The 18,084-nt window shown below is 45.9% G+C and overlaps 1 protein-coding gene across 6 annotated transcripts in view; it reads right to left on the bottom strand.

Moving 5' to 3' along the window:
- The window catches only part of RAPGEF1 (Rap guanine nucleotide exchange factor 1), a 90,554-nt gene that overhangs the window by 14,668 nt on the left and 57,802 nt on the right, over positions 1 to 18,084 (bottom strand). The window contains exons 10-15 of one of the 6 annotated variants that reach the window (XM_068914736.1): positions 17,416 to 17,618; positions 14,495 to 14,653; positions 4,701 to 4,982; positions 3,249 to 3,341; positions 1,496 to 1,584; positions 13 to 124 (exon numbers count right to left, since the gene is read on the bottom strand). In XM_068914736.1, coding sequence (XP_068770837.1) covers positions 13 to 124; positions 1,496 to 1,584; positions 3,249 to 3,341; positions 4,701 to 4,982; positions 14,495 to 14,653; positions 17,416 to 17,618 — 938 coding nt within the window. The remainder of the gene's footprint in view (positions 1 to 12; positions 125 to 1,495; positions 1,585 to 3,248; positions 3,342 to 4,700; positions 4,983 to 14,494; positions 14,654 to 17,415; positions 17,619 to 18,084) is intronic. The other 5 variants (XM_068914737.1, XM_068914738.1, XM_068914739.1 and 2 more) reach the window with 5 other exon arrangements.

Here is an 18,084-nt window from a genome sequence, read left to right as displayed (position 1 = left end):
GAGAGCACCTACCTCTTGCTTCAGCGTTAACCTGGCCATAATTTCACTGTGGTCAATCAGGGATAGCTCGTCTACCTCTTCCTCCAACTGTGACGATTCCAATGCATCCGGTGACTGCTGCTGCCTGGAAGAAAGCAAACAACCACCAGTGCCATCACCCAGCCAGACAGGAGAGGAGATGCTGGGTCCAACCGAGCTGTCAGCGTTCAGACCTTCATTAAGGACCTCTGAGTACACAGCAAGTCTGGAGGTAAATCCTCTGCAAACAAGCCCAAACGTCTAGCTCTAATTCTGTTGTTTTGTGCATCTCTTGGAAAAGAGAAAGATGAGCTTTCAGGACCGAAACAACTGTTTGCCTTGATTTCTGGCTGACAGGATTTTATTATGCCCTGCTTGCGTATTACTTCTGTGTCTCCTTAATCTGCCAAATTTTCAGTGCACACAAATATAAGCCCTTCTTCAAACGTATAGAGACTAAGCATACTGTACACGCATATCTTTTAGCCAGCTCACAACCCATTCTACTGCTACAGGGAGAGATGGCAGGCTGTCTTTTTGCAGGAAGATACGGCAAAGAGCTCTCCCCACTTCTCTTGCTGTACATCCATGATCCTAGCACTCCAAGCCCCAAAGGGAGGTACTCTAATGCCTGGGCGTGCACTGTGCCTGGATTCTGTAGAAATAAATTAAGTAAGTAGGTAAGTAAGTAAATAAGTGAATAAATAAAGTGCACATGTCCTTCACAGCTTTCCCCAGCCACAGGCCCAAATTCCTTGCGCTGCTCAGTGCTTTTACCAGATACTGAGCTTTGTGGAGCACTGCTGCATTGTCTCCTTCACTGCAGGGATTAAAGCCCTCAAACCAGCTGTAGGAAAATGGGGGAGGGAAGTTGACTGTCGCACACAGAACAATGCTCTTCCCTATTTTCGCTTTAAAAATTCAACTGAAGAGCAATCTCAAGCAGCAGGGAAGCACTCACTCCACTTCTGCTGAAGCCCATCTGTTACAGCCTGCACCTCTTCATTTACATAGACAAATGACAGCTAAGAGCATTAGAAGGGATATAAAGCCTCCTTCCTGCTTTGGGGCCTCAGCCAGCCACTAACCAGCAGAGTTAGGAAGAAATTCCCTTCTGGAAGACTATTTCCCAACAGCAATACAGACTTTTCTTGCATGTTTTCCTGGAAGCCGGAGAGACCAGCCAGCGTCAATGACAGGACAGCAAATTACGACAAACACAGGCTGCATTAACCCTTACTGGCCTGTTGCATTAAGTAAGGCCACCTTGCCTGCATCCTCCTTGTTCAGTGGGATCCCACTGCTCACTAGCTGTGCAACAAAGTGGGCTCCATGTCTGGAGAACTTTGAGATGGTTGAACATCGAACAGGAGGCAACCTAATGGTTGGCTGGTAGAGAGCAGGACTCAAAGCACGTCGGTGATACTCTGCAGGCTTCGAGGGCTGGACGCAGGTGTACCATGGGAGTCAGGCTCACCTTTCAGCACCGTCTTTGCCTTCCTTCCCCATGGCACTGCTGTTTGAAGTGGAGTCTTTGGAGTGGCCGTCTTTGATGGAGGGAGATTCCTACAAAGCGAAGGAAATGTTTCGTTATTACACGGGATCCTATACCACAGCTGGTCTTGCATTTACAGTCTTACTGTCGCTAAATGGCCCTTTACTGTAAATTCCTACAGAGTGGTTAAAGATTGATGCAAGTTAATGCCAAATGCCAGGAAAACATAGAAGTTAATTAGACAGGAAATTTGGGACCATCTCTGGAGACTAGTGTAATTAGTATTGTTTGCTTTTAACATTGTGAAATGATGCTGAAAGTTACAACACAAGTCAGCTGCTGTCTTGGATTTTAACCCTCTCACCACTTTTTTTTTTTTTTCCCCCAGCCCTTGCTGTTGAAATATACTTGCCTTCTGCTTTAATCAGGATGGCCAAAGCCAGCTCTAAGCTCTCCAGTTTCAGTTCCCCTCCTAGTTACAACCCCCAAAAGACTAGAGAGTCTTAGTGGGTGGATGCAAGCTGCCTTTTCTACCTCCCTTCTCTCCCATCAGAGGAGGTTATGCAATGACACAGTGTTTCCACTTCACAATCCACTGCTGTGGAAACGATGCTAATTCAGAAAAGCAGAACCATCTGAACCTGTGGCGTGGAACAGCAGGTAGAGAGTTCAAAGCAAATAAAGGTATAACATTTTAAATTGGCCATTTATTAAGAAGGAAAATAGCCACGAATGACAAAGGGGAATATTAATCTAACAGTGCTAGAGTTCAGAATTATCGAACACCATGCAGAAGGAAACCTGGAAATTCAACCTACTGAAGAGACAGGACTGAAACCACCTACATGCTACCCAGATTCAGTCAGGAAAATGCACTGATGAGTTTAGGTTTCTAAGCGTCTGCAGAATTTTTCCAAACCGTGTATCTGTAAAGCCCTTTTTTTTCAAAGTTAAGAGCCATCCAGCTGCTGCACAAAAGGACAGGCTTGCCTAGATGTGTCTCTTGAAGGGAAGCGATGGGAGCACTCTCTCGTGGGACATTTAACGCTAGCACAGATAAAGCTCTCGGAGACATCCTGCAGGGCATATGCCTTCCAAGATGCGGTTGGGCAAGAAAGATTACCACAGACCTCTGCCTTCATTTTCTCTGGTACAGCAGGAAGATGGTGCCTCCCTGCGACGGAATACACCCTGTCTCCTGGAGGAAATTCCTAACACATGAGCCTTGTGCAAAGGAAGAAACATTCTGTGATTATAAGGCTAAAACAATCACTCACTCACTTTGAATCCAAACGGTGAAGGAAAAAAAAAAAAAACCAACCTAGGAGCAGAAGGCTTGCTTTATTAAAATAGGAAAGCCAAAGCAGTTACACGTATAAACACGGACCCCAGGACCGCACTGGTCAAAGAGCGTAGCTTTCTAAAAAAGGAACCTCAAGCAAGCAGCTCTAAACAAACGGCAAAGCACAACGAAACAGCGTGGAAGGAAAAGCCGTCCCTACACCCTGCCGGGGCTCAGCAGAGCCTCGAAAGCACCGCCTGCTCTCCCCAAACTGTGTCGTCAGCGCAGCCTGCAAGCCAGGAGCGGGCAAGCACCGGGACCGGGTCAGCAAGACGAACACACAAACTCCACAAAGTGCAGAAGAGGCCGGTACCAAGCGCATTAGCCCCTGCGTGAACGCAGCATGCACCAAGCAGCCCCTTCCCAGTGTTTGGCCCTCTCCAGGTTACTTACTCCTTCAGAGTGAGGGAGTTCCCCGTTGCTTTGGCCAGAGGAATACAGATTGACGTATTCACCCTCACCAGCCTCCTCACTGGCGTTTTCACTCTAAGGGAGACAGGATGAAAGGAGATATGTGACGGTGCCCTGCGCCCAGCACTTGATGCTAGTGAGTGAGCGTGCCTGGCCCACACGCTGGGAGGAGATGCTGCCACCGCCTAACTGGGAACCCTTCCTCTGGCATTGCGGGGAGGCTGCCAACGCTTGGCCGCTGATGCTGCACTCTCCCACAGGTAGTATTCTCCATTTCTCGAGGGCTATCCAGAAGGCCTTCAGCTACAGCAGGACAGCAGCAGGGGCTGCTTTGCAAGAGCTGCCATTGACTCAAAACGAGACTGCGAAGGCGCAAAACGCACATGCGGACCTCAAGGTTACCGAAGCTGAACAGTTAGAGCTTCAAACAAAAATGCTTATCCTAACAACACTATCAACTATCCTAACAACACTAACAACCATCCTTTAGTCCTGCCCCTAAGAGCAGATCAGTCCTGCAGCCCAGAAAAGACCAAATGTGACCCCCAACTATGCTACACAGCACAGCCTATAGCTGTAACACCAGCCTAAACTAAGCTCAAGGGGCTACCGTGCTCTGACAAGGACCCAAAGCAAGGAAGATGCAACAGCAAGGTCACGTCTGAAGCACGTGAGGAGCTGACCATTTACTCGACAAACTCTGTGTCCCTCTTCCAAACTGTGTGGAGAGGCAGCACTACCATGACTTGTGCTGATGGCCCGCTGGTCTGCGAAACCAACCTCGGACCTTAAAACAGTAGCGTCATACCAGTGGGGGAACAGGATTAGCCTAACCTCACCAACACCTGACGTGTCGGACCAACGTGCGCTGCCAACTAAACACGCAACTAAGGCTGCTGGTAACTGGGAAGAGAAGGCACCTGGAGGAAGCAACAGGTTTACTGCACAGGAGAGCACAGAGCTGAACTGGATCTGGGCCGCTCCAGGGGCTCACAGGTGACATAGGGAGGGTGAATAGGACAGCAGTCATGAATCCTGGCATGGTAGTAACCGCAGGATGTGAACCACCGTTGGGAGCCCGTGTTTAGAAACAACCAGCCTCACAAGTCGTTCCTTTGCTTTCTGCAGATTTGTACTACGATGCTTCCAGGAAGCTATAGCAATTTCTCCTCCTCTCCCTTTCACCAGCATTTGACTTTTTTTTTTTTCCCTACATATGCATTAATGGTTTCTCAAACCTGCTTGTGTTCTTCATTGTTTTGTACCCATCATCTTAATATAAAATCATCTCTCTGCCTTCATACGTATGTGTGGAATCCAGACTAGATCACATTGCCTAATACATCTGAAGTATGTATCAATGCAAGAGACATTTCTTTAAAAAAAACAACCCAGCCTTGTGTTAAGGTGCATTATCTCTTTGGATAGTCTCACCGAAGACGTCTGGAGAGAATCAGTGAAAGAAGTTTCAGAAGGAAGGCAGACAGGAGCATTCCCGTTAAAGCTGCTCTCCTGAGAAGAGGAGTTTGGCACATCCACAGTGCTTGGTGACGGGCTGGCTGTGGTTGGCACCGCTAGGTCAGAGCTCTGAGACGGATGGATGGGTGGAAAGGGGGGGGTAGAGCAGGACGAGGAGGTAGAAGACAGGAAAGGAGGTATGGAGACTTGGTTGTGAGGCACAAAGTCTTGGGAGTAGGACCTAAACACAGATTTGTACTACAGGACGCAGAAGGGTACAACACAAAAACAAGGAAGATGGGAAAAGGAGAAAGACAGACAAAAGAAAAAGTAATTAGATTAACCGTAGCTTAGCAGTGACAGCACAAGCTAATTCTAACAAAGGCACCTCGTTGAGGGGCAAACCTGAACAGAGACAGCATTATTTTAGCATCTGCACACAAGAGCAGGAGTCTCTACCTGGGACGATAGCCAGTTTTTTTCACGGTAAGGCACGTTCTTACACATATTGCAGCCAGACTGCTTGTCTCCTAGAAGACAGGGAAGGGGGCAACAGCGTATATACCTGCAGGTACACAGCCTTAGCTTGACAGAGAGGAAAAGCCTGCATAGTTCAACATTGTTAACGACAGAAAGCGCACCCTGAAAATCATGTGACTAGATGAAAGTATGTAAAGGCATATAGAAACTACGATGATGAGCACGGTATAAATATCTAGGCAGAGAAGAGTATTCTGAGTAGTAACTGCTTTTCTAGGATTTTCCACAGGATCCACATTTAAGATATTGTTTGCTCCAGCCCTTTAATTTAACAACTACTGCATTAAGTCTGTTCCAGAACTACACAGCTGCCAGTTAAGAGTGCGTGGATGCTGTCTTCAAAGCCGCTCTGAAGGATAAAGAAGGTTACAATAGTAGACACTGCTATTCCTTTCCATTTGAGAAACTTTGGGAGCAAAAACGCTAATTGCCCTCAGGAGCAACTAAACCCTTATCAAACCAATCTTCCAGTGCGGTGCCTCTAAGAGTCAGCTGAAGAGACCATCTGCATAAAGCTTGATTCCCCTATCTCTCCAAATCATCAGATTACTGCTCAGATAATATTAAATAGGGCACAGGGGGAGTATATTGTGCCAAGAAAAACAAGAAAAATCCTCTGGTTTTCAACATCTGGTGCTCGTAAGATCTGTCATCAGGGTAACTCCAGAACAAGAACAGAGTAAAACTGACACCTAACCAAAAAAAAAAAAAAAAGGACAACAACAATAAACCTGCTGGAGAGGAGTTTATTTTAAAACCTGCAGAGCTCAAGCACCAGTGTCGTGGCCAAGCAGACTGAAGGAAGAATCACGTCATCTAAAAAAGTGCTCCAGGGAAGCCGCAGTGGTTGCTCCTTTGCGAGATCTGTCGTAGGACAGCGCATTACAGAGCTCTCCAGAAGCGTAGGCACAACTTGCTCAAACCGGGCTGTAAAGCAACGCTGCTGTGATGTTAAAAGAAGAAAAGGGACGCAAAAGCATGAATCTGAAAATTCAGGCTGTATTTTCTCGGGAGAAATGAGCAGGTGATAAAAAGCAAAGCTCACTACATCACCTAAACCTGAGTGGCAGCACCCATTTTGGTAGTGGTCTTTTTATTTTCCCCCCCCCCACCTTGGAAAGATACAAGCACACAGCAGCTTAAAAACCTACACTGAGAATTCCCTCGGCCAAAAAAGCTTTTCCACTGCAAGCTGGAAAGGAAACATACAGGTCAACAGCTGGACTTTACCTTCCACCACCTTAATCCTTGAGTGGCTCCCCTCCGCTGTGGCAGTGCTCTATGTGTATTCCTGGGGCTCACAACAAATTGCAGGCCATAATACAGAAGAGCAGAGGGAGGTGCTTTGGGAAGAGAGCTTAAAAGACTACTGAAAAATAATTAGGATGCAAATCCCTGCCACATGCCTGTGGCGAAGAGGAGCCTGGCTCCAGGACAGGCTCCTCTCCCTTCCTGCCCATTTCTTTACAGATGAGCAGCCCTGGCTCTGGGGATGCTGTCAGCTTTCGGCGCTGCCTCCGTAACAATGATGGGTCTAATCTCTGCATTTACTTTCTGCCTGGATAAGTGCTCTACATTTATTCATTTTCACTTGCACGGCACAAAACACTAAATCCCTCGTAAGGCTCTGGGCTCATGACATCATCCTGGCTCAGCAGATTCATTACGCCTGCCCCGTCTCCCTGGTATTTCATGATCTCACTGGCGCTAACATGCCAACTAACGCCTCATGCTGTAAAGCTAGTCCCCAAATAGGATCGGGAGCAAAGTGGAGGGAGAACGTGTGCTCCCTACCAAACACTCCTCCTGCAGCGGCTCTCGAGAAGGCACTCGACACACTGTGGTCCCAACAAGGAGCTCTTCTGCTCCAGAAAAGGGAATCATTTTCTCAAATATGACCTAGGTCCCAGCTCCTCTAGAGCTGGGCTCCCTGCACCTGTATGAGACAGAAGGCACGTGCTGCCCTTCGCTTTGTAGTTGATGAGCATCTTCCACCAAGGAGTCCCAAGGGTTTGTCTTTTGACTTGCCAAACCCAGAGAGGAAGCCAGGATTTTGCAAAAAAAAAAAAAAAAGCTTGTTTTGGGCATGAGTGAAAGGAAATTAGCGGCCTCAATCAAGTCACTTTTGGACAGCCAGCCACATGGCAAAGCCTTCACACTGCTTGACAGCACTGGCAAGGTTAGTTCAGGCCAAACCGAGGCCCTGAGGCTCAGCAGCTGACACACTGCACAGTACAGAGCCTGCTGGCTGAGCTCACAGCTCCAGGAGATGAATTACTGGTTATGGGGAAGGAAAATGTGCACAGCCTGTGCCTTGGACAGCTTAAGAGACATTAATCCCAATCCAAAGGCAATTTAGACCTAAATGTACCTCAGCATTGCATCAATTTTTAAAGTCTGAACATGGATGCACTGCTACTGACAATCTCTATATATCCCTATCTCCTCGGTCTCATCAATACACCATTCAAAATGACACCTTGGGACAAGATGGGCAGAAAATGCCAGTTTAAGGGCCACGTACCTAAGAAAATGCGTCAGTTTTCATCATGTGATCCACAAACAACCGTTTAATGATGCAAACATGCTCTCAGCAAAGGGAAACAGTGCAGAGCAGCTTTTGGTGCACTGGCATTAATGAGCCAGGCTGCTCTCCATTTCCAGTTTCTTGTAATGTTGCATCTTGTAACAAGAGCGCGAGGAAGACCCCTCCTTCCCCCCCCTGCAGCTCAGCAGGCCTGCAAACAGCTCTGGAATTCCAGCTATGCAGTCACGCTGGGACAAGAGCCAAGAATGAAGCATACTTTTAAAGGGGAAAAACACCCTGTGGTTGAGATGATGTCCAGATGGCACCCATTCCTCTCGCTCCCAGTCCAACCCGGCCCAGCCCAGCCAGCAGCTGCAGCAGAAATTGTTACAGTGGCTTTCACAGGGCTGCGGTGTTGTAGAGCTTCTAGAAGTCCTCTTGTCCTTTAAAAGCCACATTTATTTTGGGAGGGGAGAGCCCATTCAACAGAATTGTCACAAACAAACAACTTTTCCCCTCCCTCCCCACCCCCAAAACAAAATCACAGTTTATTTTGGAAATAACGTGCTTGTTTTTCTCTGCTTCTTAGAAGTTTCTTGCAGGGTCAGTAAGGCTTCGGTTACAGTTGCGCTGACATAGCCTCCTACTCCATGGCTTTGCTTATTTGTAAGTGAAGTACTTCAAAATACTCTTTGGAAAAACTACAAAGCAGGGTGCAACGGGATCCTTTGGAAAAAGAATGTTTTCCTCTTTCCAAACACGTTCTGTGCTGCCAGGCTCCTAACACAGAGTCAGGAGACAGTCTCCCACCACCAGCAAAGGAAGCACCAATATGCCGTGGCCTTGCGATTCCCTGCAATGAAGTTCCAGTAGGAGGTGTATTAGTGTGTACCACATAGGACGTACCCGAGTCCTGTTTGGAGACAACCAGCTTAGGGCTTGCGTGGCTCTGACCTGCAATGGCAAATGGCCAACGGAGAGAGGAGAGAGCAATCTGCCACTCCAGAAGTACTTCCACAAAATGCGCTCAGAGCTAGGAGCAATCTCCTCTCCTAGGAGCAGCAGGAAGCGAGCTTGTCCGGACCTGAATGTTTACCCGAAAATAAAACCACTGTGACAGACAGGTCTTCTAGAGAGGGTAACCTTCAACATTTTCCATTTGTTGCCTTTGATTTTTTTTGCTATGGCCAATGTTTTAGAACAGCTTTCCATCATTAACAGTGGTGCTACAGGAAGTCCAAAGGTCAATAACATTATGAACATTTATTTGGATTAGATGGCAGGAGATAAGCATGCTAATAGAAAACTTATTTCAAGAGTGACTTTCTCTACATTCGCTAGGCATGGCTGACCACAAGTAACAGGGAGGCAGGATGTTCCTAGGCAGATAGTCGCTGATTGTGAGCAACAGTAGTTTCCACCCTAAACTCAAACGTGAATTCCATTAAATGGCTGTCAGAGCCTTTGCAGCATCAGCAGACATAGACCGTCTTCACCTTTTAAGCGCAGCCTTCTCAGTTACCCTACTGACTTCTTTTGCCAGACGCTCCCAGATCAGATAGAGCATCAGACTTCCAAATACGAAGCTATCAGAGAAAAGGATCAATCTTTTAGACCTCCTGGTAATGCTATTGAGAGAGAGAGAGACATGGGCAATGTGCCCGAACTGGAGGCCCAGATTCAAACAGCAGAGAACTATGTTCACAAAATACTGGGCGTTGTACAAAGCCACTACACCCTAAGAATATAATTACATAGACAACTTTTGGAAAACACTTCCTATCTCATGACACAATGCTGGGCTTCCAGGTACTTTTGCTAATGAGGAAGGAAGTGCTCCTACAATGAATGGCTGGAAACACAAACTGCCAACAGAATGGCTTCAAGCACTGCCACAGGAAAGGCAGTAACTCCTCATGCTTCAATGTTTCTCAGCAAGGCCTCTGACCTGGCTGCACAGCTGACCTCACTATTTTTAAATGCTGGTTAGCGCAGCAGATGGATGGATGGGGCTTTCTGTTCCCTTGGGCAAGGGTCTCCTGGCTTCCTTGCCAGAGAAAACACAAAATCCAAACTTCCTAACTAGGAGGGTTTCTGGTACATCACTGTATGGTAAAGGGGTGATGAAGACATTTGTAAGACTCATTAGGCAGCCTATCATGCATATCTCTTCTGAAACTATCAGGACAATTCAATTGGCTCACAAGTATAGCATTAACTCCTGTTTACCTTAAAAAGTAGAGCCTGGAGACAAGGCAAGGCTCCTAAAAAGTCAGTCACATGAAAAAAAGTGAAGTGTGGCCTATGAAGTAAATAGGAGAACTGTTAAGAGAGACCTACACAGAGACTGACAGTGCTCCAACTGCAAGAAAAAATTAAGCTACTGGAAGAAGCAGTTTTCAGAAGCAGGATTCAGTGATGCCAGCATCAAGAGCACTATTAATACCACCATCCAGGCCTCCTGCGGGTACTGGAAATAAACATAAAAGTAGGAGGAATACCAAACAGGAAAGGCAAACAATACTTAGCGCTCAACAGCTGATTAAATGGATGCAAATCCCTTGCCTTCCCCCTTGCTCTAGATTAATGAGCCGAATCCTGTTTAGGACAGAAATGAACTAACATATCATGATCTCACAGCCCCTGTTTGACAGCAGTTTCCATCATCAGACCAACCATATGATTCAAAATAATTCCCAGTCTCTGCTTAGGGCTCACGCTGCAGAGCGTGTTGCAGACTAGTGCTAAGCTCCATAAAGAGAAGAGAGGCGGGAAAATATGCAAAGCACATGTCTCAATCATGTGTGCCTTTAAACACTTTCTGACCCTCCTTTTCCTGAGCATACGTTAACAGACACACAAGAAAGGAAAGCAGTTGCTGTGAACGTGTGTGCTTGCTCAATTTGCTCAAGAATGCTGGGAACAAGTGACAACAGAAGCCCCGAACTTGAGCTTTCGTGAGGAAATCGCTTGTGCCTTCTGCTGGAATGGGGCAGCCAGTCTGGTTTCTGGAAATGTTTCTGAATTAAAAAGAAAACACAAGACAAAACAACACAGAGAGGCAGGTGAAGGATACAGCCAAATTTCCACTACTGGTGTGTACAAGCCTTGGGGAAACAAGTGCCGCCCTTATCTCAGTGAGGAAAAGCTTCCTCGCTGTAACTGAACGCAAATCTTTCTGCACTCTTTAGTGGAAACTATGTCGATGGCAACATATCTCGTCTCCCGACTGACTGCCACTATCAGTGCATAGCTCCCTAGCTGCCCGGGAGTAAAAAGATTTGACGCCTGCCATGCAGGTACCTGCCCACCCATTTAATGATGTCAACTGCATGAGGAGTTAATAAAACAAAGGACAATATCTCCACCTTCACAATAAGAGGGGAGGAAGGTGATCAGCTAGAGAAAAAAACTACCCCGCACAATTACCAAGGAGAATGTTTTCTTATTGTATACCTCCTTTCACCCCATTTAGCCACAGAAAGTAGTTTCAAAAGAGAAGGGAATCCCTAAAATGACTCTTGACTATACAATCCAGTCGAGAGCGCCCCGCCGATGCGAGACTCGACGACGCAACTTTGCATGGGAAGACGATGCAGCAGTGCCTTAAAGTATCAGCCCACGCTGCAAACATGACCCTTGCTGGCACAGAGGCTAGACACGAATCAGACTCGGTGAAAAACAGACTCAACTTGCCAAACCTATGAGGTTTGATCCCGTTGCTCAAGATCTGCTTCTATCCAGTAAAAACTATTACCTCTGACACAATTTCCTGCAAAGAAGGGAAAAGCGTGATTAGTGGGTTGACAGAGCAGCGGCGGCTTCTGGACTGCAGCAGCGCCTGCAGCTCTGAGCAGAAAAAAGGCAGAGTTCTGGAGGGGGGAAAAAAAAATCATGCATTACAAACTAAAAGAGAAAAGAGTAAAGATGCTCTGAACTCCATCTAATTTTTGCTTCAAAGCACTGGGGCTGAAACCAGTGTTTTAAAACCCCATAAATCAGTAGAAAGGAGCTATTCCTTCACATGGAGTGTACACATAACGGGCTAATAACGCAAAAGCTGGTACAGGCTCAGTTCCTTGCTGCCTTCACATGACCATATTGGTAGAGGAAGAGGTGTTCCCTGTGGGATTGACTCCTGCTGTTCCCTCCCAGCCAGTCTCCAGGGAAGAAAAAAGCACAGGGCACCTGCTGAAAACAGGCTATGTTCGGTGAATCCGCAGCGCATTGCTCAGAGCTAATGGACAGCCATTTCATTTCTTTATTAGTTTTGACTTCCTGGTATTGATTTAAGGAGGCTTTTGCTTCACGCACAGAATGGATAAAGATTAATGCAGGAGATGTGTCATTTTAAGAGATTTGATAATCACCATCGATTATTTGGGTACACAGGAGGCCAGCTCCTCAGCTGGCTGCTACGTGAAAGGTTTGCTGTCCCTAGCATTAACTCCCTTGCTGGGACTGGTGGAAAGCCAATGCTATCTTCTGACAGGTTTATTGTTCACCACAGTGCTCATTTGAATGGACTTTCTGTGGTGAGAAAGGAAAAAAAAAAAAAATGAAGCCACGAGAACGGCAAGAGAGCAGAACATAGCAATATGCTTAAAGCGTTACCGGTGCGCTCCTCGAGCGAAAACGCATGGTCTTTCTAGGGAAGGCTCAGGAGCAGATTGCAAGAAAGGTTCTTGCCCTTCTTAGCATTGAAATGTAGGGTGTCACCCTGCGAATGATCCAAACCTTGCAGCTGCCTCACATTGCTGTCTTATTAGGGATAGGGAAAATGGGATAAAGCATGGTTACGATATTATGTGGGTCAGCTGTGAAGCATGTAAGGTCATTGGTATTTTGCAGCTCAGAGACAAAGAGACAGCGTCAAAATGAAAATCTCATTTCTGTCTGTGAAAAACTCATTTCTATCTGTGAAAAATGGACCAGCTAAAGTCATGAGCAACTGCAGAGATTGCCATAATTTAAAGGCATTAATGGAAAAATTGCCATTTTTAATTCAGTTTATTTCCTTTATGCATTTGACAGTGCACTGCCTAGTTATTTTCATTGTTCCTCATGCTCTAGCCATTTATTTCCCCTCACTAAACTCTTGCAAAAATGAATAAGGGTTTTATAATGAAGTTTTAACATTTCATAACATACGATATTAAGAATAACGTAGGTTAAAACCAAGATGAGAACAGCTCAAAACAGTTAAGCATGTAGTAACCATTTAAATCCAACTAAGACACTTTTTAAAGTAAAAGCACCCACATATTCGTAGACCATTGTAATATCATATTTATGACCCTTCATTTAAAACAAGAACAGCAAAGTGCTTTTTACCTGCTATGATCTGGCCTTACAGTTCTGTGCTTTGCTTGCAAGGAGAGCTGTCAGAGCTGCACAGTTCAGAACTTTTGCATTATTTCAACTTTTTTTTTGCAACTTGTTTACCACATAGATTTAGGCAAGTCCACTAACATTTCCACATCTCAGCCTGTCTGTCTGTGCAACATTATGATACTGCTCTCTCTCATGCAAGTGAAAGCCAAAAGCTTTAATTCACTGCTTGTGAAATGATGCTGCTTGTAAAGTACTTGAACGCTTTCTTCTTCAGACCCAGGGCATAACATGGTTGTCACTAATTTTTAGAGAATTAAGCATTGAAATGGGAAAACAGTAGTGACACAGTGAGAGAAAACAGTTTTCAAATACTCAATATTCAACTAATTTAACACTTCCGAATTTGCCCAAGTCTTGTCTGACTTTCTTCTCCAGAAGTAATCTGATTTACTAAATATCCAGGTCACTGTTAAAAAATAGCTTATTCTCAGGTGTCAGCATGCAGGCTATAAGAGCATAACCATATAGTTTTACATGCAAACAAGACCCATATTGATGAGCTGTTGGAATCCCACAGTTAGATTTGATTTCATTACATTAACACTTTATCATTACTACCATTTAATTTAAGCTGCTGATGACAGCATTTAAGCTATGCAGTAAGATTATTCTTATTTTCATTTAAATCATTCTCAGCTTCTCCTGCGGTTCTCTCTTCAGACTGCTCAGAAGCGCTGTATAAGAGAAAAACCCCTGCTCTTTCACCAGGGAACCACACCGGCTTACTGAGCTTGTTTCGGACTACAGAGACGTGAAGGGAAGCAGACAAGCAAAGGTGAGATGAAAGAGCTGGCAGAGGCCATTTTCTAGGAGAAAATCAAGGAGCCACGTGCTGTAGCTGCTGTTCCATGCATTTGCCTAAATCTGTGTGTTGCAGAGATAGCATCTCATCATTTCTCCAATGGCCAGATCCACACAGCAGCCTTTAATTGACTCATCCACATCACTGACGTTACGCGACTGAAGAAAAAGACAGTGCCGTTCCAATGTGCAGTTTGGGAAACATGCCGGTCAAAGGAGCGTGTCTTTAATACGCAGGCCAGATCTCCGTCACCAGCCCCTCACCACAAATTTCAATGCAGACACATATACAAAGCATTGAAAGCTACACCTTCCCTGTATCCCAGGTCATTTAGTAAGGTTTACACAGAGTTTTTCTCACCTTGCTTATTGCTACAACATGAGTTCAAAAGCCCATAAGAGAACTTGCAAGTTCACCTGGACCTGAGAACAAGCACGGAATTCGCACACAGGCGTTTCACTAACACAAATACGCACACGGGTTACAGAAGCGCGGCGAGCAACTCACCGAATGCACAGGAAAGGAGCTGTGCCGGTTGAGAAAGGAGTTAGAGACTGACATAGTGAGGCCCTGAGTGGCACCGGTGTCCTCGGGGGTGAAGGGCACTTTAGTTTGCTGGACACAGTAGGAGACAGAAGGGAAAGAAGAGGCAGCATAGGAGGCCTGCTGAACAGGGGAAAGAAAGCAAAAGACAGAAGAAACAAAGAAAGAAAGCACAGAAAAGACTATGAATAAAGGGTAAGAAACGCTAACTGTAAAACAATGCATATAATGGCTCGCTAAACAAACAGCTATTCATGCAGTTCATCAGAGCCAGACACACCAATATGCCCTTCTTGAGAGCTCAGGAGGCATGACAAAAATCACAGTTCAAGGCGTCTTTGTTTCGCAAATCCCCTAAAAATAACTCCCGCCCCCCCCCCCCTTCCAGTCCACCCTGGACAGCTGCTTCGGTGACAGGCAAGCTGCTCCTCACCGCCCCTTCTCCCTGCGGCATGGGGGGAGATGCCCAAAGCAGCGGGTACCACAGCAGGAGCTGCTGCCCAGCGGGCAACTGGCTCTTGCAGAATCTTGGTGGGTTTTTTTTTTTTGTTTTTGTTTTTGTTTTTTTTTTAAAAAGCAACCTTTACACTGGAAACTGGGGTCTTTCCGGGGTGATCTAGGGGACTTCACAGGTACTGCTGGAATACTGGATAACTGCAATGCCCATCATTTTTTCATGCCTTCACTCCAATCCAAAAATTATATGCCATTTGCACAAGAGGAAGATATTATACTGTAGGTAATAAATACTATTGAGGAATTTCTCCTGAATCCCACTGTCTTAAGGGGTCTGAGGGAGGCTAAGCTACATTTAGGCTTTCTCAGCACTGATTTGTTGAATATAACATACAAATGCTTCATAGCTAACATCTGAAGCTCACTAGAAAGGCCTTTTAAATTATTATTTTATACAGATGAGAACATCCAGCACACGTTGCCTATTGCTAGAAGGGCAGCTGATAGCCACGTGATTTGCTTTTTCAGAACCTCTGAGGGCAGCCAGAGCCAAGGAACAATACAGTCCGATGGCTTTTACAGGGCTTGCGCAAGGAGCCGTTGTCTGCTTGCACTGCTTCCCCAACAGAGAGAGGAAGTATGTGTGGAAGGCGGCACGCTGGGAAACCTTTGCTGCAGGGGAACTGCAAGCAACACCTTGATGGAATCAGCTTGCGAGAATGCCTAGCAGGCAAAACAGTGACATCTTGACTGCCCAGATAATGATTAAAGGGCAGAAAAGAAATGCTTTGCTTCAGCTGACAAATTCAGAAAAGGAGCAGAATTTCTCCCCAGAAGAATGACGACTACGGTATTACATAATTCTCATGACCTGGCTCGAAATCTATGCTTTACATACCCTCTCTCGTGACATTGCAGACCAAGTCACCAGGGTCTGTTACTAGAACACAGTCAGCTCTAGGAGTAGAGGTAGGGGGCAAGGGATTACAAGTAATGTCACAGTACAAGAATCACACTGACAACGGGACTAGCGACTCTGGAAAACTGCCTGATCCTTTGGAGAGGAGTCCTGTAGACTCTTTAGTGCCCTTGCAAAACAGATGGGACAGGGGCATTTAAGGTCTCAGCACACAAAGCAAAAACACATAATACTCAGATCGGCTTAGCCAGGAACAGTACTTTATCTTTTTATGACTCCTACCTGTGTCACAGGAATGCGGTTACATGAATCCTGAAACTAGAGCTCTCAGTTGCTTTTCCCATTTGATTACAAGTTAACACCACCCTGGGACAGTCAAACTTTAGCACAGACGAAACTTGAAGAAACGCTGCAACAGTCACCCTTGCGAGGATAAGATCATGGCTCTGTTCCCACATTTCCTCCTACTCTGTTAAAGCCATGGCCAATGTAAGTTAGCTACTTCAGCCCAAAAGATCTATTTTTTTGGAAATAAAATAGATCAGCTAATAGGAAGAATAAAATAAACAAAAGCCCTAGGGTAAGGGTTACAAAAAGGAGGGGAGACCACCTTTAAAAAGAAACAGGACAAAATCCTAGCTTCATTTTAGTTGGAAACCAAACTTCTGTTGCCATCACTGAGGCCAGGATTTCATCCACCACATGGAAAATAGCATTCGCCATAACGCCAAATCCACTGCTCAACGTATATATGCTTGTGGATGCACTGCTTTATGTGCCTGCAGTCTGACAGGCCAGAAGAAAACTAAGAATTTCCACTTTCAGAAGGCAATTAGCACTCTCAAATGCAGGAGAACAGCTACGAACTGATGCAAAGCCCTGGGATGTGCAATGGCAGAGCTGCTCTCGGGATGGCCTGCCAGCTCCCATTGCCACAGAACAGCGAAAGACAGGTAAAATCCTGAGTCTCACAAGCGGACTAATGTGGGGAAAATGTGCATAAGTTAAGTAATGGCCATACCAAACTTCTGTGGCTCTGGGGAAGATTGAGCCAGATCAGCAGCAATTATGTTTAAAAGGTTAATGTCAATGGCATCTTTGACAACAGTTTCAAAACAACCTTGGAACGACAGTGCAGCAGTCTCTTGAAAATCCTGTTGCCCAGGGCGTCAAAATCTTCAACCCAGAACTGTCGTTATACAAGCCAGTAGTCTGGCATAGATTCAGCCACGCAATGTGGAAAACTTATGTTTCACTTCTAGGGCATTTAGGGGGCTTTCAGCATTCATGGGAAATAGTCTGCATGTGGGGTTGGAAAGGAGCACAGGAGCTCAAAATAGATGATGCAAAATGCCTAAAAACATATTTACAAGATGACGAGGAACACACGGATAACACCAGAGATCCTCCCACAACAGCAGCCTGTCAGAAACCCAAGTAGCAAGACCAGAGCTATTCCAGGGAGGATAGTGCACCCAGCCTGGGCAGGGCCCCTGCAGACATCACTCACCAGCTGCCGCTGTTTCGGCGGGAGAGCAGGAGGAGGTGCCAGATCTTGCGAGGGGTCTAAGCTGATAAAGGAGTCATTGAACCCATAGACTTCCATGAGGTGCTTATTCTTCTGCTGGTAGATGTGCTCATTCTGAGGTGTCTGGTAGAACATGGATGGCTGCGGCTCTGAGTAGTCTTCCACAAACTGCATATACGCCATCACTGTAACACACGCAAAGAAAAGATCTCACTCACTGCTCCCGGCCTTTGCTGCAACGAGTAGACATTTGCTGCAGAATGCCCATGCCCAAAATAACCAAGCCAAGAGAGTAAAGGCCATGCCACCCTTCTTGTCCTGCTTTGCTCCAGGCCAGCAGCAGCAAGGCATCCCCACTCTCTTCATAGGTAATTCACACAGTAAGCCTCCATTCATCTCGGAGGAAAGAATCTACAAATATCCCCTCCTGCAAGTCAGAGCGCAATAAAAGCAATCACAGACCACAAACAGATACATTTGGCAATGGTTTTGCTTAAACCAGTGAGGTCTCCAAAAAGCTACTTGAGCAACTTGATCCACTGACTCTTAGCCCAAATTCCTTCCTCTCAATAACCCATGGCAATTTTGAAAATGTCCCTCAACAGTTAACGCGCAAAACTTTCCATCAAAAGAAATAGAGTAACTTCACTC

Source organism: Struthio camelus, chromosome 20, assembly GCF_040807025.1.
Source record: "Struthio camelus isolate bStrCam1 chromosome 20, bStrCam1.hap1, whole genome shotgun sequence".
Classification (NCBI taxonomy): domain Eukaryota; kingdom Metazoa; phylum Chordata; class Aves; order Struthioniformes; family Struthionidae; genus Struthio; species Struthio camelus.
This window is presented reverse-complemented; position numbering and strand designations above follow the sequence as displayed.